At 39.2% G+C, this 26,553-nt stretch overlaps 1 protein-coding gene across 3 annotated transcripts in view; it reads left to right on the top strand.

Moving 5' to 3' along the window:
* FRMD3 (FERM domain containing 3) overlaps nt 1–26,553 on the top strand; it is a 144,915-nt gene that overhangs the window by 103,402 nt on the left and 14,960 nt on the right. For all 3 annotated transcript variants that reach the window (XM_042453259.1, XM_042453258.1, XM_042453260.1), the window contains 9 exons: nt 2,621–2,718; nt 3,998–4,121; nt 13,147–13,234; nt 15,441–15,529; nt 18,202–18,265; nt 19,264–19,352; nt 20,926–21,000; nt 23,848–23,916; nt 26,381–26,502. In XM_042453259.1, the coding sequence (XP_042309193.1) occupies nt 2,621–2,718; nt 3,998–4,121; nt 13,147–13,234; nt 15,441–15,529; nt 18,202–18,265; nt 19,264–19,352; nt 20,926–21,000; nt 23,848–23,916; nt 26,381–26,502 (818 nt within the window). The remainder of the gene's footprint in view (nt 1–2,620; nt 2,719–3,997; nt 4,122–13,146; nt 13,235–15,440; nt 15,530–18,201; nt 18,266–19,263; nt 19,353–20,925; nt 21,001–23,847; nt 23,917–26,380; nt 26,503–26,553) is intronic.

Here is a 26,553-nt window from a genome sequence, read left to right as displayed (position 1 = left end):
TGCATAGGTATAGGATGGGGGACACCTGGCTTAACGAGACTATATGTGAAAAGGATCTAGGATCCCTAGTAGACCACAAATTGAACATGAGTAAACAGTGTGACGCGGCAGCTAAAAAGGCCAATACGATTCTAGGCTGCATCAACAGAAGTATCATGTCTAGGTCAAGGGAAGTAATAATGGCACTCTATTCTGCCTTGGTCAGGCCTCACCTGGAATACTGTGTCCAGTTCTGGGCACCACAGTTCAAAAAGGATGCTGAAAAGCTGGAGCATGTCCAGAGAAGGGCAACCAAAATGGTGAAGGGTCTGGAAACCATGTCCTATGAGGAGAGACGTAGGGATCTAGGTATGTTTAGCCTGGAGAAGAGAAGGTTAAGAGGTGTTATGATAGCCTTCTTTAAATATTTGAAGGGATGTCATATTGAGGATGGAGCAAGCTTGTTTTCTGCTGCTTCAGGACCCGGAGCAATGGATGCAAGCTCCAGGAAAAGAGATTCCACCTCAACATTAGGAGGAACTTCCTGACAGTAAGGGCTGTCCAACAGTGGAACAAACTCCCTCAGAGTGTAGTGGAATCTCCCTCCTTGGACGTCTTTAAACAGAGGCTGGATGACCATTTGTTGGGGATGCTTTGAATGTGAGTTCCTGCATGGCAGGGGCTTGGACTGGATGGACCTTGTATTCTCTTCTAACTCTATGATTCTATGATGCCATGATCATTGAAAAAGAGCATGGTTTTGAAAGTCTTTGTGTACTTTCAATGAGAAACAAGCAGCACTAAAGACTTAATGTCACCCCTGTTGATTCTCCCCTAAAAAGCTTTCTGTATTATCTCATACCTGATCCTTTAAGTGAACTCTTGAAAACATCAATTTATGGTGGCAGGACATCTAATGTATTTCCTTTAAGAAGGAAGAAAAGAATTGTGTGACAGGTTCAAACAAGAAATGCCTCTCCATGGTATTTCTATCAGCTGGAAGCAGAATGTGCAGTTTCCCAGATTTGCTCTTGAGCTTGCTGTCATTCCCAGGGTAGAGCAAACTGATTTACACAGCTAGGAAGTGTTATCAAAAGTTACCAGATTTTGAGACCAGTGGAGTGCCTCAAAGCAATTACATTGCAAACTCTTTTAGCACATTGTCATTATGGATTAAGGATTTTTGAATTAGTTCACTACAATGGAACAAATTTTCTCTCTTGAGAACCACCAATACAGGCAAGTTGTGACTTTTTCCAATGGGTTTAATGAACTGCGACTAGCCAAAGATTATTGCAGGAAGATGTCCCCCCTAAAAGGACAGTTACAAATGAAGCCTAATAATCACAAATCCTATAGTAACCTTCCGTATTGGACATGGGACCCCCTCCCCAACCAAAAAAGCCTTGTGAACTCTAAAAATTACTAGTTTCCATGTAAGGACTGGGATGCTATTTCAGGTATATCAACTGGTTGTCATGATGGGCAAAATGGGATTTTGACTTTTTCCTGTCACATCTCAGGCTACGTCAGCTGCAGCTCCACTTGGTTTCAACTGATGTTTGCTATGTGGTGCACAGAACTATTATTTGAGAATCAAAACTCCAGAATTCCCTTTGGTAGATCACACAAATTATCCAGTTCTTTGGATCCTAGACTAAGGCTGTAAAATACTCTATATTTTCCTGGATTTTTTTTACAAACAAAATAAAACAGTGAAGTCACAGGAAGATGATGTCTTGAGCAGAAGGCCAGATTGGAGAGGGTCTGCTTGTTTATCTCTTCTTCTCTGTCAAAATCATACCCTCCCAAAGCATTTTCCCCACCTGCAGAGGAAAAGGGTGGTTTTGAGTAGGAAATTGACCAGAAGCATAGAGTTTAAGTTTCAAGTTTCTCCACTAGTCAAGATTTTGGATGCCTATAGCTGCGTATGATTTAAAACTCCCCTTCTCTTTCTCTGTGAGTGGCTGCATTTGCACTGCAGAAGTAATGCAGTTTGACACCAGTTTAAATAGAATTCGGTGATTTGTAGTTTGTTTTGGCTCTAGAGCTCTCTGTCAGAGAAGGCTAAATAGCTCACAAAATGACAAAGCATTGAGCCGTGGGAGTTAAAGTGGTATCCAACTGCATTATATCTGCAGTGCAAATGCAGCCACAGACCCATTGTCAATGTGCAGTTGTGACCTTAACAAAGTGAGGTCCAGGCATAGGGGGAAATTTGTTTTCTCCTTATGCATTTCTTAGCATTTTGACATAGGTGCATAACAGATTTCCATTTAAATATTCATATTACTAATCCAGAAGTACTGACTACATATGGAAAACACATTCATGGTATTATGTTGAGAAAAGTAATATAAATTAAACATTTCAATTTTAATAAGTATTATTGTAATAAATAATATATTTACTGTTGTGTTTTCTTTCTTGAAGCAAATCTGGTAAGTTGAGAGGATTTAATACATATCATGATAAATAAATATTTCTTGACAGCAATGTGGTTTTTATGAGGCTAAACTTTCTTTTCTTCAGTGCCTTTCTGAACACCTCACACTCTCTAGAGTGATCTGCAGTGATAAAATTAGAATAAAATTAAAATAAAGAGAGAAATCTAAGTAATCGTTTTTCACATTAAATGCAGGTACCTTTTATATCTACAAATCAAAAGAGATATTTTCCATGGCCGTTTGCTGTGTGCATTTTCTGATGCTGCTTACCTGGGGGCATGCATTGTCCAAGGTAAGTGATATGAAAGCAACTTGGTATTTTGTTTCAGGACCATGGCCAGGAGTATTCATTATAGTATTAAAAGCCTTATTAAATATTTTGTAAAATCAATTTTATTTTATGTCAGTTAAGTCAACAAAATTTCTTTCTTGGTGAAATCTGTGGGACTTAATTAAGCTAAGACCAAATTAAGCCTGAGGGCAGGGAACTGTCTAACTAAAAGATTGTATGCTGTGTAAATTTACAGCACTTTATAAATAAAGGTTAATCATAATAATGTCCCACTGATTTCAGTAGAACTAACAATGATTGTCTTAGCTTGAATTCAGCCCAATTGTAATTAGGCATGCAGCTGAAACGGTAGAATGTGGTTTACTTCAAGTAATGGATATGTATATGGTAAATGCATCTAGCAGTAACAGGATCATACTTGAATTTAAGCCCAGAGTGGAGCTTGAGGGAAGGACCACTGTTCATAATCCTAATCCCTTTCCACATAGTTATTTTATAGTGACTTGTTTTATGGACCAGATTTCTGCTTCAATTTATATGTGAGTACACAGTCCTGGTCCTTCAGCAATTGCTCAGTAAAAATCAGTGGATTTTAATGGCTGCTTTTGAATTTTCAGTACTTTTTTTCTTTCATGATGATTATATTATATGTTTCTGCTATTTGTTTATCTGCTTTTGCCTGGAAGAATTCAAACAAGCATATCTCCCTTTATAAGCCAAGATGCAAACAAGCATCAATTGCTCCATTATCTTTAGTTTCTTGTTTTATCTACACTGGAAAATGATAGTTAATACTGCTTTGCAACAAGCCAGTATAAAATCATGGCTTGTTACAAAGTTGTTAATCATAGTTTTCCAATTCAAACAAAACGTGAAACTATCTTTAATGAAAGACTTCCTAGCTAGTTTACTGTCTCATGAAACTCTCAAGGAAACAATTAAGAGACCATGGGCCAGAACAGACCTCCCGAAAAGGGCGGATTGGGGCCTCCCTGGAGCTGGTTGTCCCAGAGCTGCAACAACCACACACCACAGCCCCAATCTGCCTCAATGCCAGCCCAAATTGGAGCATCAAGGCACATGGCGGTTCCTTCCCTTCCCCACCCTCCATGTGCCACAGAAAATGACTTTGCGTGCTATAAGTTCACCACCACGGTTCTAAAGGGAAAGAACAAAGTGCAAATAGGAAAAAATAAATCAATAAAATAGTTCTGTAAGTAGGAATTTGTTTGTAATTTTGTTGTTATTTTTTGTATTGTTTGTATTTTTATCTGCACAGCTGAGTTTGGCGACTATGATCCTGATGACCACGTGGACAATTATGTCAGTGATTTTAGGATTTTCCCCAAACAATCACCAAAACTGGAAAGAAAAATAGCTGAAATACATAGAAATGAATTCAGGTAATTTAAACTGCTGTTTTAAAAAATAATTATTGAACTATCATTGCTTTATTTCTTTTTCTTCAGGCGATTGTATTTTCCCTGAGGGTTGTAGCTTAAACATATGCAAAATATGTATGCCTTTTCTCCAAAAGCAGGGATATCAGGCATCCTCCTTTTCCAGGACATATCCTATATTTCAATCTTCTACAGTGTGTTTGCAGGAAACAAAGAAATACCTGGTAATAATATTGCTCAAATATGGTATCAGTCCTTGGTTTGGAGGGGATATGTTGCTGGTTCTGAATATCCGATAGCTTGAGTGGAACTATCTTAATTCACACAATGCAAAGTAATGAAAAACTAGTATAAATTGTATTTCGACTGAGGTGGGAATCATATGGCCCTCCAGAATTTCCTGGCCTGTGGGGGCCACATGATTGAGATCATACCTGTGGCTATTTTCCATGATGTGGCAAATATTTGCGTATTATAAGTGAATATTACCGCTATTGATAGATGGCAATTTTCTTTTTTTACTAGTGATTTTTCAAGACAAGAATCTGGTTACTTGCTTCTTTAGAATTTTCACACTTCTTGCAATATTTTTCACTTTTTCTGAAGAGCAGTTATATTTGTTTGTTGTACTATTTGGCATCTTAACGATTTTTTAAAACAAACACACACACACACACACACATGGAAGAACTTATTTCAAGAAATGTAATTCTCTTTCCTGGGAAAAATGACATGAGAGAGATAGGAATAATTTTTTATGTCCTTAATGGAGTAGTCCCCCCCCCTTTTTGATGTGTATTTCTATCGTTAAATGAAAACTAGAGTAAAAACTGAAAACAAAGTTTCTTATACTTGTTACTCTGAGAGACTCCTTTGGGGCAAGCATGCCCCCTTGAGGTCTTATGTTCCAATAAATGATTAGGAATGCCATTCTTCTAAACTGTAATAGGTGAAAAAAGTGGCATGCAATATTGTTAAGAAAAACATTTATTTTAATTTTTGAAATAGTATTTAACCTAAAGAATGTCAAAGTTTTTTAAGGGAGTGAGCGAACTGACAATAAAAGAAGAGGCCAGTTGAAATGCAGAATCTATAAGAAATAAGCTGACATCAAGCACCTGTCTTTTCTGTTGTTAGTAATTTGTGAATTTTGTTGAATGATGAAGACTGAAGGAGAATTGTTCACAGTGCAGTAATCTGCATAGGGGCAAAGCTAGTATGTTTGGTTTGGATAACTCTTAAACTATATCAAGCTGATTTGGAGAGATACGGGATATCTCTGAAGCATCATTCTCTAAATCACCTTGAACTGAATTTTGTTCTCCCAAAGCCTTGAGCAATTCAGAAAGACACATAAAGTGCATCTATAGTGCCTCTTTGACACATTTTCCTCTACACACTGTGTAAACTAAATGCCTGGGTGCAGAGAGAAAGCGAAAGCGGATGTAGTAATGTGATTGATAGCTCTCCACTAGAATAATAACTTTACTAGGGATCTTCTTTTTACTTTCCATCTGGAAGTTTTCAGCAGGGAAGTAAAAGACTAGCCCAGTCAAAATGAAGCAGCTGTGCCTGGATTTTTCATTAAATTCTGTTAACAAGAAAATAAAAGGGCCATCATAGGCACGCTCACACACCATGATGACACCACAGTGCTGTTTGGGCTCTGTGCACCACAGACGCCATCATGGCGTGCGTTGTGTAGATGTGTGCTCACCATGATGGCAGGAGGTGGTGGAACTAGGGCTCAAAGCATGTGTATGCTCCACCCTAGTTCAGCCCTAGTACGGTCTGTACTGTCTCTTCATCTCCAGAATAAATTCTTTCCTTCCATCATTTCAGTGGTGGCTTTGTTTTTTTTTTTTAAACATTTATTTAAGTTATTCATCTATTTGTACATGAAAACTTTTGTCTAGAAGAAGTAAAGCTATTCTCTTACATCTATTGATATCAAAGAACAAAGGATAATATTAGATCCCTATTCAAAGAAAGCGTCCAAACACATGAAATGAACACTTTCTGATGATGTTTAATGAATGATGGGGGGGGGGGGGGGGGGGGGGAGAAAATGGGAAGTTATTAGAAACATGCAAGATGAATGAAAGGGTATGTTTTCATTGACTCACTGCCTTCATGTAGGCAATCTGCAAGCTATAGAGCACATCTTGGAGTCCTTCATATAGAGGCTCCTACTCCTATCAGCCTCAATATACGTGATCAGTGGTCAGGAATATCAGGGCTACAAAAGCCAAATTACAGCTTCAGAACACGATGATTAATTAGCTCTTGCAAACATTTCATCAGTGGTTGTAGTTCTTCTTGGTGAATATATAAAGTGATACTACCCTAATTGAATTGGAACATTTTGTGTCATTAATGAAGATCTAGGCAAATATTCAACCTTCCTAAGAAACATGACTTATCCATGATTAATGGAAAATAGAAAATCAGTACCCAGATATTGACAGGAAAGTAAGCTTTGAAAGAGTAGCTAGCAGAGCTTGCTTATATGAGTCTGGTAAGTTTTCTTTCAAAGATTCAGCTTTCCACTTTAAACAATTAACTCAGATTATGAGAGATCAGTCTTTCAATCATGCAGTTGCCATAATTTTAGCTTCCTGACATGCTACTTACTCTCTTGAACAAAAGATCTTTATAAAGTTCATACTCTTGCCAAGATGCATTCAGTGTGAAGGGTACCAATTTGGAAGACATGCTATTTGAGTAGTCCATATTAGTTGCTGCCATGCTTCTACATTCCAGTTACCCACTTTTGATTCCACTTTTGATTCAAGGTCTTCCACTTTGATCCTTGCAACTTCTACAGTTGTTTTTAATGCATGTGTGAGACCAGCAGCTGTCCCAGATTCCAAGTGTTGTATGTCAGCAAAGACTGTACAGAATTTCCCCTCTCATACCTGATGTGGGACACTTAAGACAGTTGCTCAGCTGCTGACCCCTCAGTGGAGCCATAAGCAAGTATGATAGTAAAGCGAGGTTTTGGACTGAATTCCTTAGTTACTTTCATGGCCTGAGGAAAGCCTTTTATTGTGTATGTTTGAAATTGTTTAAATTGAGGTTAAAGCAATGTCTGGCTTCACAGTATCGTGTGGTAAAAGTACCATTCAAATTAATTAGTTATATTTATTTTCAGTTTTGAAAAAGTGATCTTTCTTCATTACTTAAAGGTAACTAAAACAGTTATTCTTTAGTTAGTTACTTTAAAGACACATAAATAATGAGACTACTACATACACCCTACTATAAAAATAACTGAAGCACAGTTGTAGTTTCACTGCAAAGGGGGGTGGTGGTTATCCTTCGATGCATTATGTTACAATTGGCTATTCTGGGGAAAAACATAACTACAGTGAGTCCTTGGTATCCTCTGGGTTTGGTTCCAGGACACACACACATACCCCGGATACCAAAGGTTGTGGATGTCAAGTCCCATTATTATATACGGTGGCATAGTAAAATGATGTCCTTTATATAAAATGGCAAACACAAGGATTGCTTTTGGGTATTTTTTTTTTTAAACCAATTGAATCTGTGGATGCAGAATCTGTAGATATGGGGGGGCTGACTGTAAAATTTCTTACTGTGAAAACCAGTGAATTACAATTAATTTATTTGTAACAAATGACTTCTAAATTCGGTTTAGCCTTTTGCATCAGTAGACTGTCAATAAAATTTATTAAATATATCTAGGGTTTCCAGGTCTTGATGCCTTGCCCCATGGGTCATCTCCAGGTGGAAGGCAAGGTTGCAGATTCTTGGGATTTAGCAGGTTCAGGTCTGTGGAACAGAAAGGGGCTGTGTGAAGATCTCCAACTCACTTACGAGAGCAGTAGCTTGCTCTAATTAACAAGGCTTTGTTCATTCCTTGTAAAGATTCTTCAGGAGGTCCATCTTTTTACAACTTCCTCCTTCCCTCCCTGTAGTTGTGTCAGGGTTCACCCTTTGCTCTGCTCTGCATCCACTTTCTGGCCAGAAGCAAGCAAACCAGATTAAGTGTTCCTTCTTCCATCTCTCTGAGTGAGAGAGAAATGATGATGATGATGATGATGATGATGATGATGATAAATGTTATTGCTTTCCTGCCTCTCTTCAAGGCTCAACATATAAAAAAACAAAACAATCCCCTTATTTCACCTTGATCTTGACACTGCCACAACTGAGATTTTTCTCTCAATTTCCAAACAGGAAAATGTTTTCTATCTGTGTGTATTTGAATGACAAGCTGTGAACTGTGAGTGGTACATAATTATTTGTTGTTGTGTGCCTCCCAAATCATTTTTGACATGGCGACCCTCCTAAGGCAACCCTATCATAGGGTTTTTTTAAAGCAAGTTTCTTCAGAAGGCGGTTGCCATTGCTATCCTCTGAGGCTGAGAGAGTGTGACTTGTCCAAGGACACTCGGTACATTTTTATGTTTGAGTGGGGAATTGAACCTTGCTCACCAGAACAGTAGTTCAACACTGAAACCACTATACCCTGCTAATAACATCACCAGCGGCCAAAACCCTCAGGGCCTGGAGTAATTCTGAACTGGCAACTCTGTTTCTATCCCACCTTCTACCTTAAAAACTCAGAGCATGATCTTGCATCACATTGATGTACAGGAGATGAACCTATATTAGTTCTTCTTTATACTGTTCTAGAGCACACAGTAAAAGCAATGTTTTACTACAGTAAAGCAATGTTTTAACCTATGTGGAGGCAAAGATATTCTGCTTACTATGGCCCGTTACAGACGAGCACGAAAGTACGAAAGTACACGCAGAGCACATATTAGGGTTAGAAAGGGGTGGTGCTTCTGCACCCCCTAACCCTAGTGCGCGCTCTGCGCGCACAAAATGGCAGCGGCCATTCCGCACGGCCGCCGCCATGAGGACGTCACAACCGCGCCGCCTCTATATGGGGCGGCGTGGACGTGACGTCCTCGCTCCGCGCCAGAGCGCATAATGCGCCCTTTCCACAGAGCAGGAAGGAGCTCCGTTTCGGAGTTCCTTCCTGGTTTGGGCCGCTGGGCGCAGCCTTCAGACGGCTGCGCCCAGCGGACCAAAGGAGAAAGGGGCCAAGCAGCCCCTTTCTCCTCCTCCCCGCCGCCGCGGCGTGTCCTTGGGGCTTCAAGCCCCAGGGACACCCCTTTTCAGGCTGCGGGGAAGGGGCCTTTTGCCGCTTCCCCGCAGCCCGAAAAGTGGCGGATCGGGGCCTCAGTGGCTGCTGCTCTGGACGCTGAGGCCCTGATACAGCGGGGAAAGGGGCGGGTGCAGCCCGCCCCAAAGAGGCAGACTGTAACCCGCCTATGTTTACTTGCACATTGTTCTGTTAACAGAAAAGCTAGTACAAGGCTATACAGCTATTACCATCTCTGGGCCTTTCAAACTTAATACTCCAAAATCCACCAAACAGTAATACCTTTATTGGGCCAAGCAAAAATGCACAAAATACATTATGCAAGCTTTCGAAGCTTCACTGGCTTCTTGATCAGGCAGAAGTGTTAAAAATTATACACAAGGGGGAAAATGATAATGCTAGAGTGACAGGCTTACATTTTGTTATTATGTTGTTTTTGTTGTTGTCAGTTAAGACAGTCTAGAGAGATATCAATGCAAGCAGAGGCTACTCCCCTCTTTGGCCTTGTGGGCACTAGGAGACACAGAATAGTAAAAGTCCAGGCAATAAAATGACAACTCCAATAGCAATAGAAATAGTAACTCTGCTTAAGATCCAGGCTGTTTCTGATCTATGTGAGGCTATACACCATTTCTTAGGCAGAGAACAATGAATTTCTCAAGAAGCATTAACAGGTTACTGGTTTTTTTTTTTTTAAAAAAAGGAAGTTAGCCCAAACCTTTCATCCCCATAGATGGGTGACAGGGTGAACAGAAGTGTTCTGTAGGTGCCACTTCAGTGATGCTTGTTTTAAAAGAGTACTTTAACAGGACTTTTTCTTCAACAACTATGTGTGGACAAATTCTTCTCACATACCAAGATTAAGTCCAGTGTGGCCAGTAATCCCTTACCTGAAGGCCCCAATGAAGCAGCTCATTGGACTGGGCTACTAGTGAGAAATTATATAGGCTACAAATCCCATACCCTGTCCTATACCTTGGAATTAGCCAGACTGAACTTAGTGGATTTACTTCTCAGTAGAAAGGTACACACCCTCCAACATTTCACAGATGAAAACTAGCGCATGTGTGCCAAGCAGTGAGTGTGGTGAAGATGACAAAAGTTATTATTAACAAACAGGGAGGGGCTGCAACAGTCTGCTTTTGGCTAAGTCTACAATTTGCTTTTGACAAGGGCAAAATTCTTCCCCCTCTTTCCCATTCTGGGAATCAAGCTCAGTCGGCAGCAAATGAAGTAAGCTGAAAACAAAGTGGAAAAGTGGGAGGAGGAAAGAGAAACTGGGACATTTTACAACTGCTTAAAAAGTAGGATGACAGAGGATTAATTGGGATTGTCACTACCAAATCAGGATAGTTGGAGGCTATGAGGATATAGCAGGGAAGAGAAATCTCCAGCCTCCAGGCCTAATCTTGCCAATTGGAGAAAGTCCATGCACATCAAAGATAGCTTCTTGGATGAAGCAATGAATCGATGATGTCTGGGATGTGACCATGTCATTCGATGTCATCCAGCCCAGGGAAGGGTGCCTTTGTGTCTAGGGGAGGATCATCTGCTTCTCTATCCAGATAATGTTGGATAGAATTGTGGATATTTCCCCCCTGTTCCATTTTCTTTCCTTAGTAAAAGATGCAGTAGACAAGTATCAAAATCCTTTCCCCCATTCTTTTTTAACTGCCTTTTTCTTTTGAATAAGGTTTTTAATGTTTCTCCAGGGACCTGCTTCAATGGCATTTATAGAAAATTATGTATTCTACTCAGAAAAGACCATCCTTTTAAAACATTTCTGAAAAGACACCTTCTAACAAAAATTTTGAAATTAGCATCTTTGTTCATTACCATCCTAATTCTTTTTTCCTCTTTTATGAGTATTGACATTGACACTTGACATTGCTTAGAAGTAACTAATTATTTCACAGTTTGCTTCATTTTAATTTTTAAGTTGTTTTAAAGCCTAAATGGATAATAATTATAATATATATATAATATATATTCATTTGCACACCTGTAGTGCCTTTTTTCTTTTCCAATTAGATCTCCTATTAAATGGGTAACTAATAATACTGATGACTGAATTTGAACTCTTCTGCACGCAAGATACAGAGCTTATTAGAATTAAAGTGGGATCTCATCATAGGATTACCATGGGACCTCACCATCCGTGGGCTTGCCATCCGTGACTCTGAGCATCCGAAGATGGCAAGCACTGTTGTTCTCAGTGGTGGTGCCTAGTCACCCACTCAGCCAACTTCCGCTGCCTGGTTGACGTGACGGCCCTGGTGGAAAAGCACTATGTTCCAGGCCTGGATCAACAGGCCATGATGCTCTGGGCACTGCTCTCTGGATGACCACCCCGTACCGCTATCTGCCCTCAGAGACCATACTCCTTCCTCCTGCCACTGCCACCACCCCTTTCTGGACCCTCTGCCACCACTCTTATGTGGACCTTTAGGACTCAGCCAGGACTTGGTGCCAGCCTGGTACACTGCACGCTGCTAGTCACTATTGATCTGCCACTGCTCTGCTCCCTGCCCCGGCCCAGCTGGAGGTCCATGGGTGGGAGCTGACGCTTGACTCATCACCCCTGGCTGCCTGCCTCCTCTGCCTCCACCTTCCATTGGCCTACACAGTGGATGGGACCAGCGTCTGGGCCACTTTTGACAAGGCCAAGTGGCAGCTGATGGTCACTCTGCCCATCCTAACAAAACCTGGCCTGGCCCGGCCCGGCCTGGCCCAGGGATGGTCTGCAGAGGCAGGGATTTGCCACATGAGCAAAACCTTGCCACTCCAGAGGAGGAGGAAGAAATGAAAGCCTTGTCCCGCCACCTGCGTGGTGTTGCCTTATAGGGACAGTGGGACTTGAGGTCCCATGTTTTTTCTTATCCATGGGAGAGGAGGGTCTGGAACGGATCCCCCACAGATATAAAGAGCTGACTGTATATATGAACCCCAAATCATCATGAATTGGTTAAATCATCATGCAAAGCAATATAACTTGAAATCGGCCCTCTGTATCCACAGATTTCTTATCCACAGATTCAACTATCCACAGCTTGGAAATATTTTAAACAACATATATATTCAAAAAAGCAAATCTTGATTTTGACATTTTATAGAAGGGATACCAATTTATTTTTGTTGTATTGAGTCCTGGAACCAAAGTGCAGCAGAAATAAAGGGCCCACTGTATATTTAATTAGGGTTGGAAAGTAACACTACCTGAGAGAGAAAAACTTGGAAAGTTACTTTTTGGGCTACAACTATGTCAAAGCAGAAATACAATAGTATTTTGTTAACTCTTTGATTACAAAAGTGACCCCTGAGGCATAGTTTCTCCCAGTCCCTGTCTTTTTTTAAGGTAAAGTGTGCAGATACATGTTCGAAATGATCAAAATTCCATGGTATGGGCTATGGCTTGGAGAATGTTTGATGTTCATCTGAAAGTGTGGTGTAACACAAGAATGCTGTCAGATTCCAAACTAGTGGAGAGGCAGTGATGACTAAAATGGCTTTGTTTATTTCCTTGTTTATTTCCAGAGCAGGAAGGAATGCAACTTTAATCTGAGCAATTCTTTTAAATGAATTGAGGAAGTAAATAATTGGAAACCAAGGCTGTAGCTTATTTCTTAAGTTCCAGCTCCTCTATGCACACCAAAAGAAAGCATATATTTGAAAGACACTTGATATCCCCTGATTAACTGCACAGCTCACTGGAGTCCCAAAAGTATGCCGAAAGCATCTAAACTTAATCCAAAAGGATTAAGCGCTATGGCAGAGTAACAGCAGAATCATATGAAAGATCTCCTATTTCCCCTCTTGCTTCTGGTGAATATTGTTGGCCAAAACTGTATATTTTTCTCATGGTCTTTTCTTTTGTGTGATTTTCAGGGGTTTGAGTCCAGCTGTTGCAGAGTTTAATTTATTATTAAAAGCACATTCTTTAGAAACCTACGGTGTTGATCCACATCCTTGCAAGGTAAAGAATTTATTAATGCAAAACAAACACTTCCCTGCCTCCATAATCATGTTCTGATCCAGTAACATCCCTCTGCATATCATTAGACATGTGCAGCTCCCTGTGTGCAGCAGAACTCACAGTGAGGAAAGAAATATCTGTATGCAGAGCAGCCCAAGCTTTAAGGAGAAGGGGACTTACACAGAAGGCTGGGTCAATCTGTTAGAAACACCTGTATGTGTAGTGTATATGTGAGGAACACATGCCCCTCTTTCTGTGTACTGGATTACAACTCCCATCACTCCTGGCTGATAGAATCATACAATCATAGAATCATAGAGTTGGAAGAGACTGCAAGGGCCATCCAGTCCAACCTCCTTCCATGCAGCAAATCTAAATCAAAGCATCCCCGACAGATAATCATCCAGCCTCTGTTTAAAGATCTTTAAGAAAGGAGAGGATGATGTAGATTGCAGTCCAACAACATCTGGAGAGATATGCATTCCCCACTTCTGGTGCCATACAATGTAGTAGTAGTACTACTACTACTAATAATAAATTTATTTATATACCGCCTTTCCAAAAAGATCAAAGTGGTTTACAAATTTACAATTACTTTGAACATCCTCTTTTTCTGTTGCACAATAATAGAATTTTTGTTGTTTTAATATACAGTATCTGCAAGCTAGCTATCTTGTAGAGAAAGGTAGATGGATCTGCATTTGGTTAACATAATAATAATATATCAAATAGTATAATATAAAACTACCCATAGTCAATTAATTTTAAATCACTTCTATGAAAGCTATAGTACTATAATACTATTCTAGTGTACATAAGAAAGCAGTTTTGCATAGGTACTGTAAGATGCATAATTATCCCTTGATAGCAAACATGGCCATAAATAGAGACCTCCTATAGAAAATATGTACTTAACCTTAAGTGTGTCTGGTCCAATGGAACTAAGTCAGTTTAAGTGCTAGAATGCTAATTTAAATAGTTTGTTGATATTGTAATAATTACATGGTACTGTACCAGACAGAATATTGTATACATATCTGTAGATTGATGATATTTCAAGTTGCAGGCTAAGGTCTGAAGCAGAAATTGGCTCTGTAATGGTAGCGTGAGGTCTAGTTGAGCAATTAAGGTAAAATCTGTGGGTGCTTTAGCCCTTCCATACCAGTCTTCCCCCCTGCCTTTCTCCCTACCAGGGCTCTGAAACTGTAAATGATACTTTTTCAGCAAAGCTAAAAACTTGAGAGAAAAATGGTGTTGGGCTTACAGGGGTATTTTACATGGCTGAGTGCTTTGGCTGAAGCATTTGTCACATTTAAATAGATTTAATAAATAGGCTTAATTCTTGGTGCTCATTAGGATGGAAGAATCACTGAGTCAGCCTTTTGGGACCATATTAGATCAGTTTCAGCTATGTGCTTTGCAGATACATCCCAGAGCTCTGTGGAAAGACATCTTTATAAGAGCAGTTTCCACATGGTTGGGAGTTGGATCTAAGTTCACTCAGATGAGTCAAAACTGATCTAAGCTAAACTCCAACATAGTAAATATGAAGAAAGCTGTTCCCAGATTCCTAAGAATGATGTGGATAGACAGGTTGGAACTAATTAGCAATAATATGATTGGCTACATCTCATCTGAGTTAGCAGAAAAATCATGGACAAAATTATTATTACTATGAAATAGTATAATATGCCTATTAAGATATGATGTTTCTCTGTTAGTGTTGTCCTGTTCATCACTTCAGAAGTATATATGAGTATGCACTGATAACAATGACAGTAACAATAAAAACAACAATAAAATCTTTTTAGGTAATACAGTTGGCACTCCATATCCACAGATTCTTTATTCACGGATTCAACCATCCACACCTTGAAATAGTTTTCAAAATATATAAATTGCAAAAAAGCAAACCTTGATTTTGCATTTTATATAAGGAATACAATTTTACTTTGTATTTAATGGTACTTAAGCAGCAACAGATTTTGGTATAAATGGAGGGTCCTGGAACCAAACTCCAGTGGATATCCAGGGCCCAGTGTGAATTTTTGTTTTGTTTTTAAATATCGATTTAAAAAGAAATTTATAGGAACCACCTTCAGTTAGAGGACATACATATTTTCATTCAATATACTTTTTGTATAATTGCTCTCAAACTCCCTCACCCCATGTTTCTAATGTAAGCTTTCCTTCTTTTTTCTTCAAGGATTCCACAGGGACCACAACATTTTTAGGATTCACAGCCACAGGTTTTGTAGTTTTCCAGGGAAATAAAAGAATTCATTTACTAAAATGGTGAGCTGCTACTCTGAAAATTATTTTTAACTTTAGAATATAAAGTTTCATTTACTCCTTTCCAGAATACTTAGTTTGGAAAGCAGGGTTCATTCCCATCCCCACTTCCACCCCGAATTTGTATTGTGTCTACTATGATTATGTATATATATTTACCTAGGAACTGAACTTGAGATATGCTTCTGAATAGACATGCATAGGATTGTATTATAAATGAAGCAAGATTATTTTGTCTTATTGTGATTCCTACTGGATAGTGGTCTACATTTAAAATAATTTTGGGGCCATTCATTTCAGTTTCAGGACTATATGTTAGGGAAACAGAATTGTCCAGTGATACCAGATGTCAACTTAAGCCCCAGCTCCTAAATCAATATTGAGCCTGGGTCAAGGGCTGCTGCCACACTGTAGAATTAATGCATTTTGACACTGCTTTAACTGCTATGGCCCAGTGCTACAGAATCCTGGGATTTGTAGTTTATGTGGCAGCAGAGCTCTCTGACAGAGAACACTAAATATCTCACAGAATTACAAACCCCGGGATTCCATATCATTGAGCCATGGCAGTTCAAGCACCATGAAACTACATTAATTCTGTGATGTCGATGCAGCCGAAATCTAGTAGATCCCAGTCAAGACGTCTGATTCCATGCCTATGAAACCTACATCCCCAGCTACCAGGATCTGAACTTCTTCATGCTGGAGTCTCCCAATGAGCTCAGAGCTCCCATTTTGAAACATAAACACCTATTTAAAACATCCTTCTAGTAAGGTGGAGCCTATGCAGGGTGGCAGAGGCTAAAAAAAACAACAACCTTAGTTCATCTCCAGCTTTTGTTGGAATGAGTTGCCTACCTGGAGATAACTTTTTTCCTTTTTTCTGTATTGTGCCCTGCAGTGTCTGAGCTAAAATCAGGGCAAGATAATTTAGCACATGGCTGCAAGGAAGTAATTCGCCCAAGTATTGTGTGTATGTGTATGTGTGTATAGTGGAAGACTGGGCTTCTTAAGGCATTATTTACAAAGAGAAAAATTGGTACAGATCTCTGCCCTCCAGATTAATGGGGGTTACAATATGCATTGTTACCTTGAATAAAAGGAATGGCAAGAATATTCGGGTGATTCATAATTTTCTTTATGTTCTTTGGGAAGAAAATAACACACACGGTACTACATTTACTCCCTCACTTGCTAATATGCCCAAAGAAAGAATGAGTCTTTACTGCTGCAGCATCAGGGAAACTCTGTATCTTTAAAAATTTAGTATGTTGTTTGCCACATATGCCCAAGACTCTTCACAAGTTGTGGGTAACATTATCCTGCCATTTGAAAATGAATCCAATTTCCTGCACTGGCAAATCCACTTTCACATTAAGCATTGAATCTGCTTCATCTTCTTTTCTGCTTATAAAAGTGACCTTGATACCTAAATGTAACTTGCTGAGTTAAAATACATGGGAGCTTAATACTGTACAAAATTCTGGATGCTCAACATTTTGATACATATGCAATACTCTTTCCTTGTGTCCAGTCATACAGGGATATAGTGAGAGCGTAATCTCCTTAGTGTATGTGTACAGAAGCCTCCCTGCCCTGAATAGGATTGATGCATAAGCAACTGAAATTATCAATTAAGAATAACTCATTGATTAAAAACACTTCTGTCCTTAATTTTTTACTACAAAATGGAGCTTCTCCCCAACATAACTGACTACTATTGCTGTATTGTACACCGTTACCTTGAGTATGCCCTAGTGAACTCAGTGGAGAGTTGAAGTCTCTCAGGCTGCATCTGTACTGCAGAAATAATGCAGTTTGATACTGTTTTAACTGCCATGGCTCAGTGCTATGGAATTCTGGGATATGTAATTTTGTTAGAGATGTAGTGTTCTCTGCCAGAGATCTTTTGCCATAATTAATTACAAATCCCAGGATGCTATAGATTGGAGCCATGACAGTTAAATTGGTGTCAGATTGCATTAATTCTGCCATGTGGCAACAACTTACCGTAAGCCTAATTATTCTTACTAGTAAGCAAGATGAACTTCTTGTGACTTACTGCTGGGTATGTACTTGTTTATGTCTGGGCTGAAAATAGAAGAACCAGCCAAAGATGTTTTAAGCGTTTTAAAGTATAAAGATCAAAGTTTTAACAAGAGGTATTACAGAAAGCACACACAAACGATGATTGCATTATTTAGGGTTTTTAACAAAATCTGCTCAAAATGTATTCATTCTCTTTTCTTTTCCAAATATCTATATACAGTACCAAGAAATAAAAATATCCTGAGGTATAAAGAAGACCTCATAAACTTAGTTTCACTTTGCCTCAGATGAAGCCTTCTAAAATGTGTTTCATCTTTTTACCATTTCTAATTCATACTGTGCCCATCACGCCACTCAGGAACTTGACGAAAATTAAAATGACGTGACCCTGCCCACAGGCTTACAATCCAATTTTTAAAGATATGTAAAATCATAGCAGTTGAAGTATATTGGATTGCTCTGTTCATGTTATGCTGTTGGCTTTAATATGTTGTGTCCTTATTATTTGTAGTGAAGAATTCATTCAACTTGTTCTCACTGTTTTTGAATTGGCTAAATTTGTATGAAACTGCCAGATTTTAAAACTATAATCTATTTTCCTCATTCAAAGGGCTTTGTTTTTATAGGTCTGATGTCTGTAAATTAAAGTTTGAAGGGAAGACATTCTATGTGATTGCAATTCAGAAAGAGGTTGGATATTTTATATTTTTGTATTTTCTATATTCTATATTCTAAAAGATTTTAATTAAAAATTTAGGGGCATCTTCTGATGGCTAGTATGTACATTTATTCCTGCTCCTACAAAATAAGTTTCTGCCTTGCGTACTGGAACAGGCCACTTAATGTTTATGAATAAACTCAAGAATTCCATTACAGAGCGTTTAGAAAAATTGCAACTGAGAAATATTTATGGAATGTACCTGTGCATAGAATGTATGGATATGAATGAAGGGAATCGCAAAGCATTGCTTTTTGGAATCCAATGTTTTGTATTTTTATTATTTGACCTATTTGGAATGGATAGAGTTAGGGCCAAAACTCTTTATAGGAATAGAAAACCAGAAATAAAATAATTATACAATTATTATTTGTTTGATTTATGTATCTGTTGCTGGGACTTCTTAATGGTCCTAAGGTCCAAAACACACTGTAGAAATAATCCAGTTTGAAACCATTCTAACTGCTCTGGCTCAATGCTAGGGAATTCTGGGAACTGTAGTTTGGGAGACATTTAGCCTTCTCTGTCAGAGATCTCCAGAGCCTCAAGAAATTACAATTCCCAGGATTCCCTAGTACTGAGCCAGGCCAGTTAAAGTGGTGTCAAACAACTGTATTATATCTGCAGTTGCTTTGGACCTAAATTATCTCAGGTTGGAAAAAGAGGGAAAACAAGTAAACAAAAGAAAGGAAAAACAAAATACCCCCCCTCCCCAAAGGCTAAGACTAATGGTTGGGTAATGTGGAAGGAAGGTTGAAGAGGATCAATAGAGGTAGGGGATACAAGAAACCCTAAGATTTGAGGTCTCTGAAGAAACTTGGTCTTCAAAGACCTCTAGGGCACAGGCTTTTCAGTATACTAAAAGGAACAAGGGTCTTGCCACAGCCTAAGTGTGATTCATGCCCTTAAACCATCCAAGTGTCAAGTCAACATTTTTCTACTTCTCTTTAATTTTTCATTGAATGTGTAGAAAAAGGCTATGTTGTCATTCCATACCTCTACACCAGCAGCCTGCAAGCACCTTTGGAAGTGTGGAGTGGAGAATCAGGCATTTTACAAGTGAGCAAATTTATTATAATTCAATAATATAATGAAGAACGTGTACATGAGCAGAGAGCATGAAACAACTAAAGTGTCTTTTCATGTTAAATGATGAAGTTATAAAGGCAATATGTACTTTGATTCTTTTGCATATTTGCTTTCTGAAGGCACATCCAAAATATATCATTCCACATTAATTAGTTTGATCCCTTTGAACTGGAAAATAAAAAGGTTATTATTTATAATAATGTTAGGTTAAGTATATTTAAACCTCAGCCTTCAAGCACCAAGCAGAAATATTTAAAAATACATACTAAAATACTCTTAAATTCATGGCAGAACCATCCCATACATTGGACAATGAAACATTATAAATTTGCCTCTCAGCTACACTAATCTTTCCTTGTTGAAGGAACTCAGGATCCTGCTAATCTGGTTCTGAAACTCATATGTTAAAGAATTACAAAATTATGTCATGAATTAAGGGAATGAGTCTCTTTTAAACTGGAAATAGTTAAGTTGTATGGATAAGAAATAATAGTTTGGGGAACAGCATGCATTTTGTACAGTGCAGTGACATAAGTCTTTCAAAACATACAGATAATCCAAAGCACCTGAAAGTCACAATATGCACTAACATATTGTTGGAAAACATGCTGTAGTCATGATCACAGGACACCTACTGATTTGAGTAACCCTAGATCTTTCACGTATCATTTCCTACTAACATAGAACTACACGTGTCATGTCGCCTATGCCTGAGCAAGAAGCGTTTACATGGGTATCAGGTTTCCCCCCTGAATGAGCACATTCCACTTGTGACAAGGATGGGAAAACATTTTTAATCCAGGGCCTGAATTCTAAGTTTGCAAGCACTTGGGGGCCATCTTAGAGTAGTTGGTATGGTTAAAAGCATGAGGTAGGCCCAATGACAGGTGCAAAGCAAAGTGTGTGTGAACAGGTATTCATTTTACTCATATGGACATATTCTCACCAAGCATATCAAGCTTACCTCAATTCTGTTGTGTACCCATCTTGAAGACCTGCAAAATATTGCTCAGTGCCATGCAACTACTTTCTAGCTTACACACAGTTCATTTCCATTCAGGGAACTTTAAAACAAGCTATATAAAGCTGATGGAAATTGTGGGACATGTTAGGAGCTCTCACAAGTTCCCAATTCCTGGCCTAGGAAATGTGTCAGAAGTGACCCTGGAACTGGAGTGTATGAGTATGTAGATATGGTTTAAAAAAACCTGAACTGAATTTAGGAGGACAATTCATGTTGAAGTAACACTCCCTGTGGACTGCTTTCTCTGTAACCGTTCCCTGAATACTAGCTGGCCATTGAACAGATTCATAATGAAACATATCATTAAAAACTTTTGAAGTCTCCTTCAAAGAAAATTATTTTCTGCACAGATTACTTGCAGTTACTCATCCATGCTGACTCAAAATAATATAGCAAAAGCAAAACAAACTTTGTGTGTGTGGTAGTAGTGCTGTTATATGTCATTTTAAAACTTTAATACTGTTATGTCTTTTTAAAACTTATTTGAAGAATCTAAATCTGCTTTGCTTTCTGCTGAAGGTATGCAAAATCAAGCCAAATCAAGACTGTGTCCAGTAGCAAAATATTTTTTAAAGGCAGCAGGTTTCGATACAGGTAAGGAATTTTTGGTCCTAGTAGGAATATTACATGTTAGTTAAGTATTGTGAACTGGATGGGTGAGTGCTATTAATAAAAACCTAGACCCAGTTCTGATGATTAGTTCCAATTAGAGTAGGTCAGTTAAATCAATGGAGAGATAATAAATGTCCTTTAATTAGGACTAATCGTTTGATTTGGATCTCAGATTCCCATCTGAAATCCTACTAAACACTGGTTGTTGTCTTTCATGAAAACCTTAACATGAAGAATCTTCATTAATATGGTGGATCAACTATTCCTAGGTACCAATCAGTACATTCAGATCTTCAGGTATGGGTCTTCTAAGAGTAGCCTAAGGTTGCAGGTTTTCAGAACAGAGAGACAGAACAGTCAGTTGCCAGCTCAAGACTAGTTGCAGTAATTGACATAGGCCTATGTAAGGGCTGCCTCAGTTCTCATGAGAAGAGGGCCTCTTGACTGAGTTCCAGGATTCTGCAAGATCTGTAATCTTGTGGGGACCCCAAACCTTTAAAATATCACAATACTAAGCCAGCCTTCATGAGACAAGGAAGTTCACCAATGTGAGCATGGCACTCATCTTGGTGTGGAATGGGAAGAGCAGGTACCAGCTGTGCTCACAACAGATGGATACTGAGCATTTGGTATGTAATTACGACCCATTACTTGTGCTAGCTGCTAGTGATTGTCTGTTGTGGCTTTTTGACCCCTAAATATAAGGCTTGCCATACAAAATGGTATACCTGGAAACTTGAGGGTAGTCCTGTCATTCTAGGTGAAGTGGATGGCTTCTAGAAAAAAAGACTTTATAATTGTGGTACCCCAGTTGTAGAATAGTCACCTCAGACTAGTTCATATGTCCTCTACTTTACTGTAATCTGTAACATACTATACTTTACTGTACTGTATTTTACTGTACCTAATGACTTTTGTCATTGGGCAAAGACTATTTTGTTCTTGTGTGATATTGCACTACAGTTTGAATCCTGGTTGATTAAAATGCTGATTTTTCTGTTTTTTATTTATAAGCTTGGAGCTAGAGAAAAAAAAATTAGTAAATATTATCATGGAAAGAGAGACTGTGTTCTTTTTATCTCCATGCATACATCTGCTGTTGCCTCAGAGGATGGGTACCATTCAGGAGTTTTCTTATCAAACCCTGAGACCTAGGGAGTGGCCCCTGAGAATTCCATTAAAGATAAAGAATTCAGTGCAAAAGCTGTTCTTCACAGCCTGTCATTCACCCACATCACACACACACACACACCCACACACACAACAAACACACAGCACACTCACTCACTTTCTTATTTATAAATAAGACATAAACCTTAGCTGAAGGGGTCCCCAGATAATCGTGAAAGGAGGGGCTTATTCATTCTCACTTACATAAGGAGATGAGATAAGGTAAGGAACATTTAACCTAGCCTTGATTTTAGACAGAATGTGGATGTAGAGCATAGTAGAGGATGAGCCTAGGATCAGCAATGACTGGAAGAGAAAAGAGAGGCTAAGTACATACTTAGACCCTGCCACCCCTGCTCTACCAGCTGGACTAGAGATTTCCACATAGTCCTTTCCTTTTGCAGGGGCCTGAGTCTACAAAACTGGCAAATTTACACCCTTGTGTGCCACCTGAAGATATGGCCCATGTGAACTGCAGACTCAGGACCAGGCCCTGAAATCTGACATCCCTACCCTGAGGTCTCTCCCCAAATAACTCCCTCCATAATGATGTCAGGAATCTGAAACTTGCTGATTCAGGGGGATACAGATCCATCCCTACTAAACCTTGGAAGGCTACGTTGCCTCTCAGAATGGAAAAAGGTTTTCTGCTCTACAGGACTATGTGGGAAAATTTTATCAGGTCTCAAGGCTCCTGGCATGATTGATGCTCAAGAAGTGCTCTTTCCCCCCAAAACTGGAAGTCTCATCCAGTATTGAAAAATTGCCATGTGGGAAAAACAACTTTGGGAAGCATAAAGGAGTCTAAAAACCAGAGAATTTGTCCCCTGCAGCCCCTAGAGGTGCAAGAAATATTTTTCAGTAAAATGAAAATAAAAAATTTGTGAGTCAAGATGGCAGGCATATTGAGTACAGTGCCTATGATGATATGAAAATACACTGCATTCGTTGGCAGTTGAGTGATAGACATGGTGCTGCTAAAGATAGACAGAGACCCTGCAACTATTTGTAAGATGGTGATGAGGCATCATTGGCAGACAGATTATTATTACAGGTATTTGCAAGAGTAGTGCAAATAATTTTTCCAATCCATTATCATTAAAACATCTTTAAATATGAAGTCTCTTACAGGCACAATGTGTACTTAGACATATCCTCTATGTGTTCAATATAGCTTATTCCCAAGTAAGTATGCATAGAACAGATTGCAGGCAGCCTGTATTATTCTTGGGAGGCCTCAATTATAGTTGCTTAGTATTTATCAGGGCTTGATCTATTATTGTACTTCTGATTGATAATTTTTCAACTATACAGGACTCTTGCTGGTCCACTTTTGCCCATTCATTTCTTGGGAGAGGGAGGAGCTCTGCCCTCTTACCTAGACTTGGGGTGGGATGCATTTCATGTCCATGACTAGGGATAGTGTGTGCTGTCAATAAATGGCCAATTTTTGTTGTTGAGATTTTATCTGCAAATATTACATAATAACTGTATATTTTTTTAAGATTCAACTCATTTATATAATCTGATAGCTTGAAATATATATATTAATTGCTTTAAGTTTTCAGATACTGTACTGCCAGTATATTAATTGCTTTAAGTATTCAAATACTGCCAATAACATCTTCATCTCATGTTAAATTGTATGTTTGGTTGTAGTGGAAAAGTTGCCAAAGAAGTTGTTGAAGCAAGTTCTAAAATCCAAAGGGAGCCTCCGGAAGTGCACAGGTACTTTCTGATCAAAATCAGACCTAATTAAGCAAGCTGGTACAGAGAATGTTCAGAGAGCTCTGGGCTCTGGAGTGTGCCCACAGCAATAGAGAACCCGCCTTGGGTATTTTGCCACAGCAGTGGGATGGGTTTGGGGGTGTGCAGTGCAGTGCACTGATCCCCAGAAGCTGTCCTCCCTTATTTTAAATCCAAGAAATGAATCAATATTGACATGCGATTAAAAGGTTGTAGTATGGCTTGAATCCTGTTGATTAGTCCCAACCAGAGTGGACCCACTGAACCAATGAAATTTACCTTTGTGTTGATTCATCATTCAGTAATTGATTCAGTGGGTGTCCTTTAACTGGAAGTAGCCAACAGGATTCAGGCAAATGTTTATTTGATCACTGAATCATTTTGTAGAAAGCTGCTCAATAACTGTAGCCTTTTGTGGGCAAGGTACATTAAAAAGGTTAATTCTCTGTAGGGCTTGTGTGTAGTTTCTCTGTACTAAAATTTCTAAATGTAAAGCCCAGCTTAATAAAATCCAAATATTCTCAAACCATGGAATTAATAATTAAGCAGTTAAAAGTTAACCAATTATCATTATCGCTGCATGAACCATAGGATGGTGAGAAAAAAAATCAAAACACAGTATGCTTGATCACTATGGCATAAGATGTGATCATAAGGTGCAGGTTTCACCCCACTAAATACACTAAGGATTTAGTGTTTTGGTTATCTTATATTGTATTCATCTGTACCATAATTTGTGTACTTTAAATGCAGGTTCCAGTATCTAAATGACTATATACCACCAGCCCTGCAAGAACTGAATTAGTTTCCAGTTTGCTTCTGAGCTCAGTTCAAGATGCTGGTGTTGACCTACAAAGCCCTAAATGATTTCTGGCCAAGATATATGAAAGATCATCTCCTGCTATATAATCCTGTCAAAAATTTGATATTTGGGGGGAGGGCATGTCCCAATACCTTTTGAGGTTATGTTGGTGGGTACACATAGGGCTTTCTCTGTAGCAATGCCTCAAATTGGAACTCCCTACCAAAGGAAGTTGGGCTGTTCATAGAATCATAGAACCATAGAATCATAGAGTTGGAAGAGACCGCAAGGGCCATCCATTCCAACCCCCTGCCATGCAGGAACTCTCAGTCAAAGCATCCCCGACAGATGACCATCCAGCCTCTGCTTAAAGACCTCTAAGGAGGGAGACTTCACTACACTCTGAGGGAGTGTGTTCCACTGTCGAACAGCCCTTACTGTCAGGAAGTTCCTCCTAATGTTGAAGTAGAATCTCTTTTCCTGGAGCTTGCATCCATTACTCTGGGTCCTGTTCTCTGGAGCAGCAGAAAACAAGCTAGCTCCCTCAATATGACATCCCTTCAAGTATTTAAACAGGGCTATCATATCACCTCTTAACCTTCTCTTCTCCAGGCTAAACATCCCCAGCTCCTTAAGTCGTTCCTCATAGGACTTAAGTTTCCATCAGGCAGCCAAAACAGTACTGTTCTAAATGTCATTCATTTCTTGAAATTACCATTTTAACTGCTTCAAAACTGGACTCTAGGATTGTTTTTAGATTGCTTTAAGGAGTTTTTAGATTATTTTATGAGCCCTGGTGGCGCAGTGGTTAAATGCCTGTACTGCAACCACTCACTCACCAACCATAAGGTTGTGAGTTCAATACCAGCGAAAGGGCTCAAGCTCGACTCTGGCTTGCATCCTTCCAGATTGCTGAGGGCAATTAGCTTACACTTTGTAAGCCACTTGGGGAGTGCTTAAGTGCACTGATAAGTGGTATAGAAATGTATTGTGCCCGTGCCATTTGCGGATGCATTTTACATGGCTTCCAGCTTATGCGGAAGCCGCGCGGGGAGTACAAAAATGGCACGTTTACCGGTGGTGTGTCCACGCCATGCCACCATGTGCACATGCCCCATTATTTCCTATGGGCCTCGAACATAGATGGATTTTCCCTTATGCGGGGGGATGCAGAACGGATCCCCTGCGAAAGGAAAGGGTCCACTGTACAGTACTTCCTATTGCTTTAAGGATATTCTAGGGGACCATACTGGCATTCAGCCATAATGGGTAAAGGTAAGATAGGCCACTACAAATACTCCCATCAGCACTGTGTGTTTCTATATAAACATTTTGAAGAAAATAATAGCTCTTTGTTGTTGTTATGTGCCTTCAAGTTGACTCTGACTTACGGCAATACTTTCATAGTTTTTTCTTGGCAAGATTTATTTTGAGGAGGTTTGCTATTGCTTTCCTCTGACTACAGCATACAGCATCTAGTATTTCCTGGTGGTCTCCCTTCGAAGTACTAACCAAGCTTAGCCCAGACAGGTCCTTCAGGATATTTAGATAAAACCCATTGGCTCTACCATAAAAAAAATTGATATGGCAACATAGTTTTTTTAAAAAACTTAATATGTCCTCATTTCCCTACTTTCTTTTCAGAACCAACATTATTCAGAGTCGCAGCTCTCACTCCTTGAACAAGCAGCTCATAATTAATATGGAGCCTCTGCAGCCACTACATCCATCATCAAATGACCAGGATGAGGTTGTCTCTGATGAAGGCAAGTCTGTTTCTTGTGGCTTCATGTTGTAATTTTACACACACACACACA

Source organism: Sceloporus undulatus, chromosome 2 (genome assembly GCF_019175285.1).
Source record: "Sceloporus undulatus isolate JIND9_A2432 ecotype Alabama chromosome 2, SceUnd_v1.1, whole genome shotgun sequence".
Classification (NCBI taxonomy): Eukaryota; Metazoa; Chordata; class Lepidosauria; order Squamata; family Phrynosomatidae; genus Sceloporus; species Sceloporus undulatus.
This window is presented reverse-complemented; position numbering and strand designations above follow the sequence as displayed.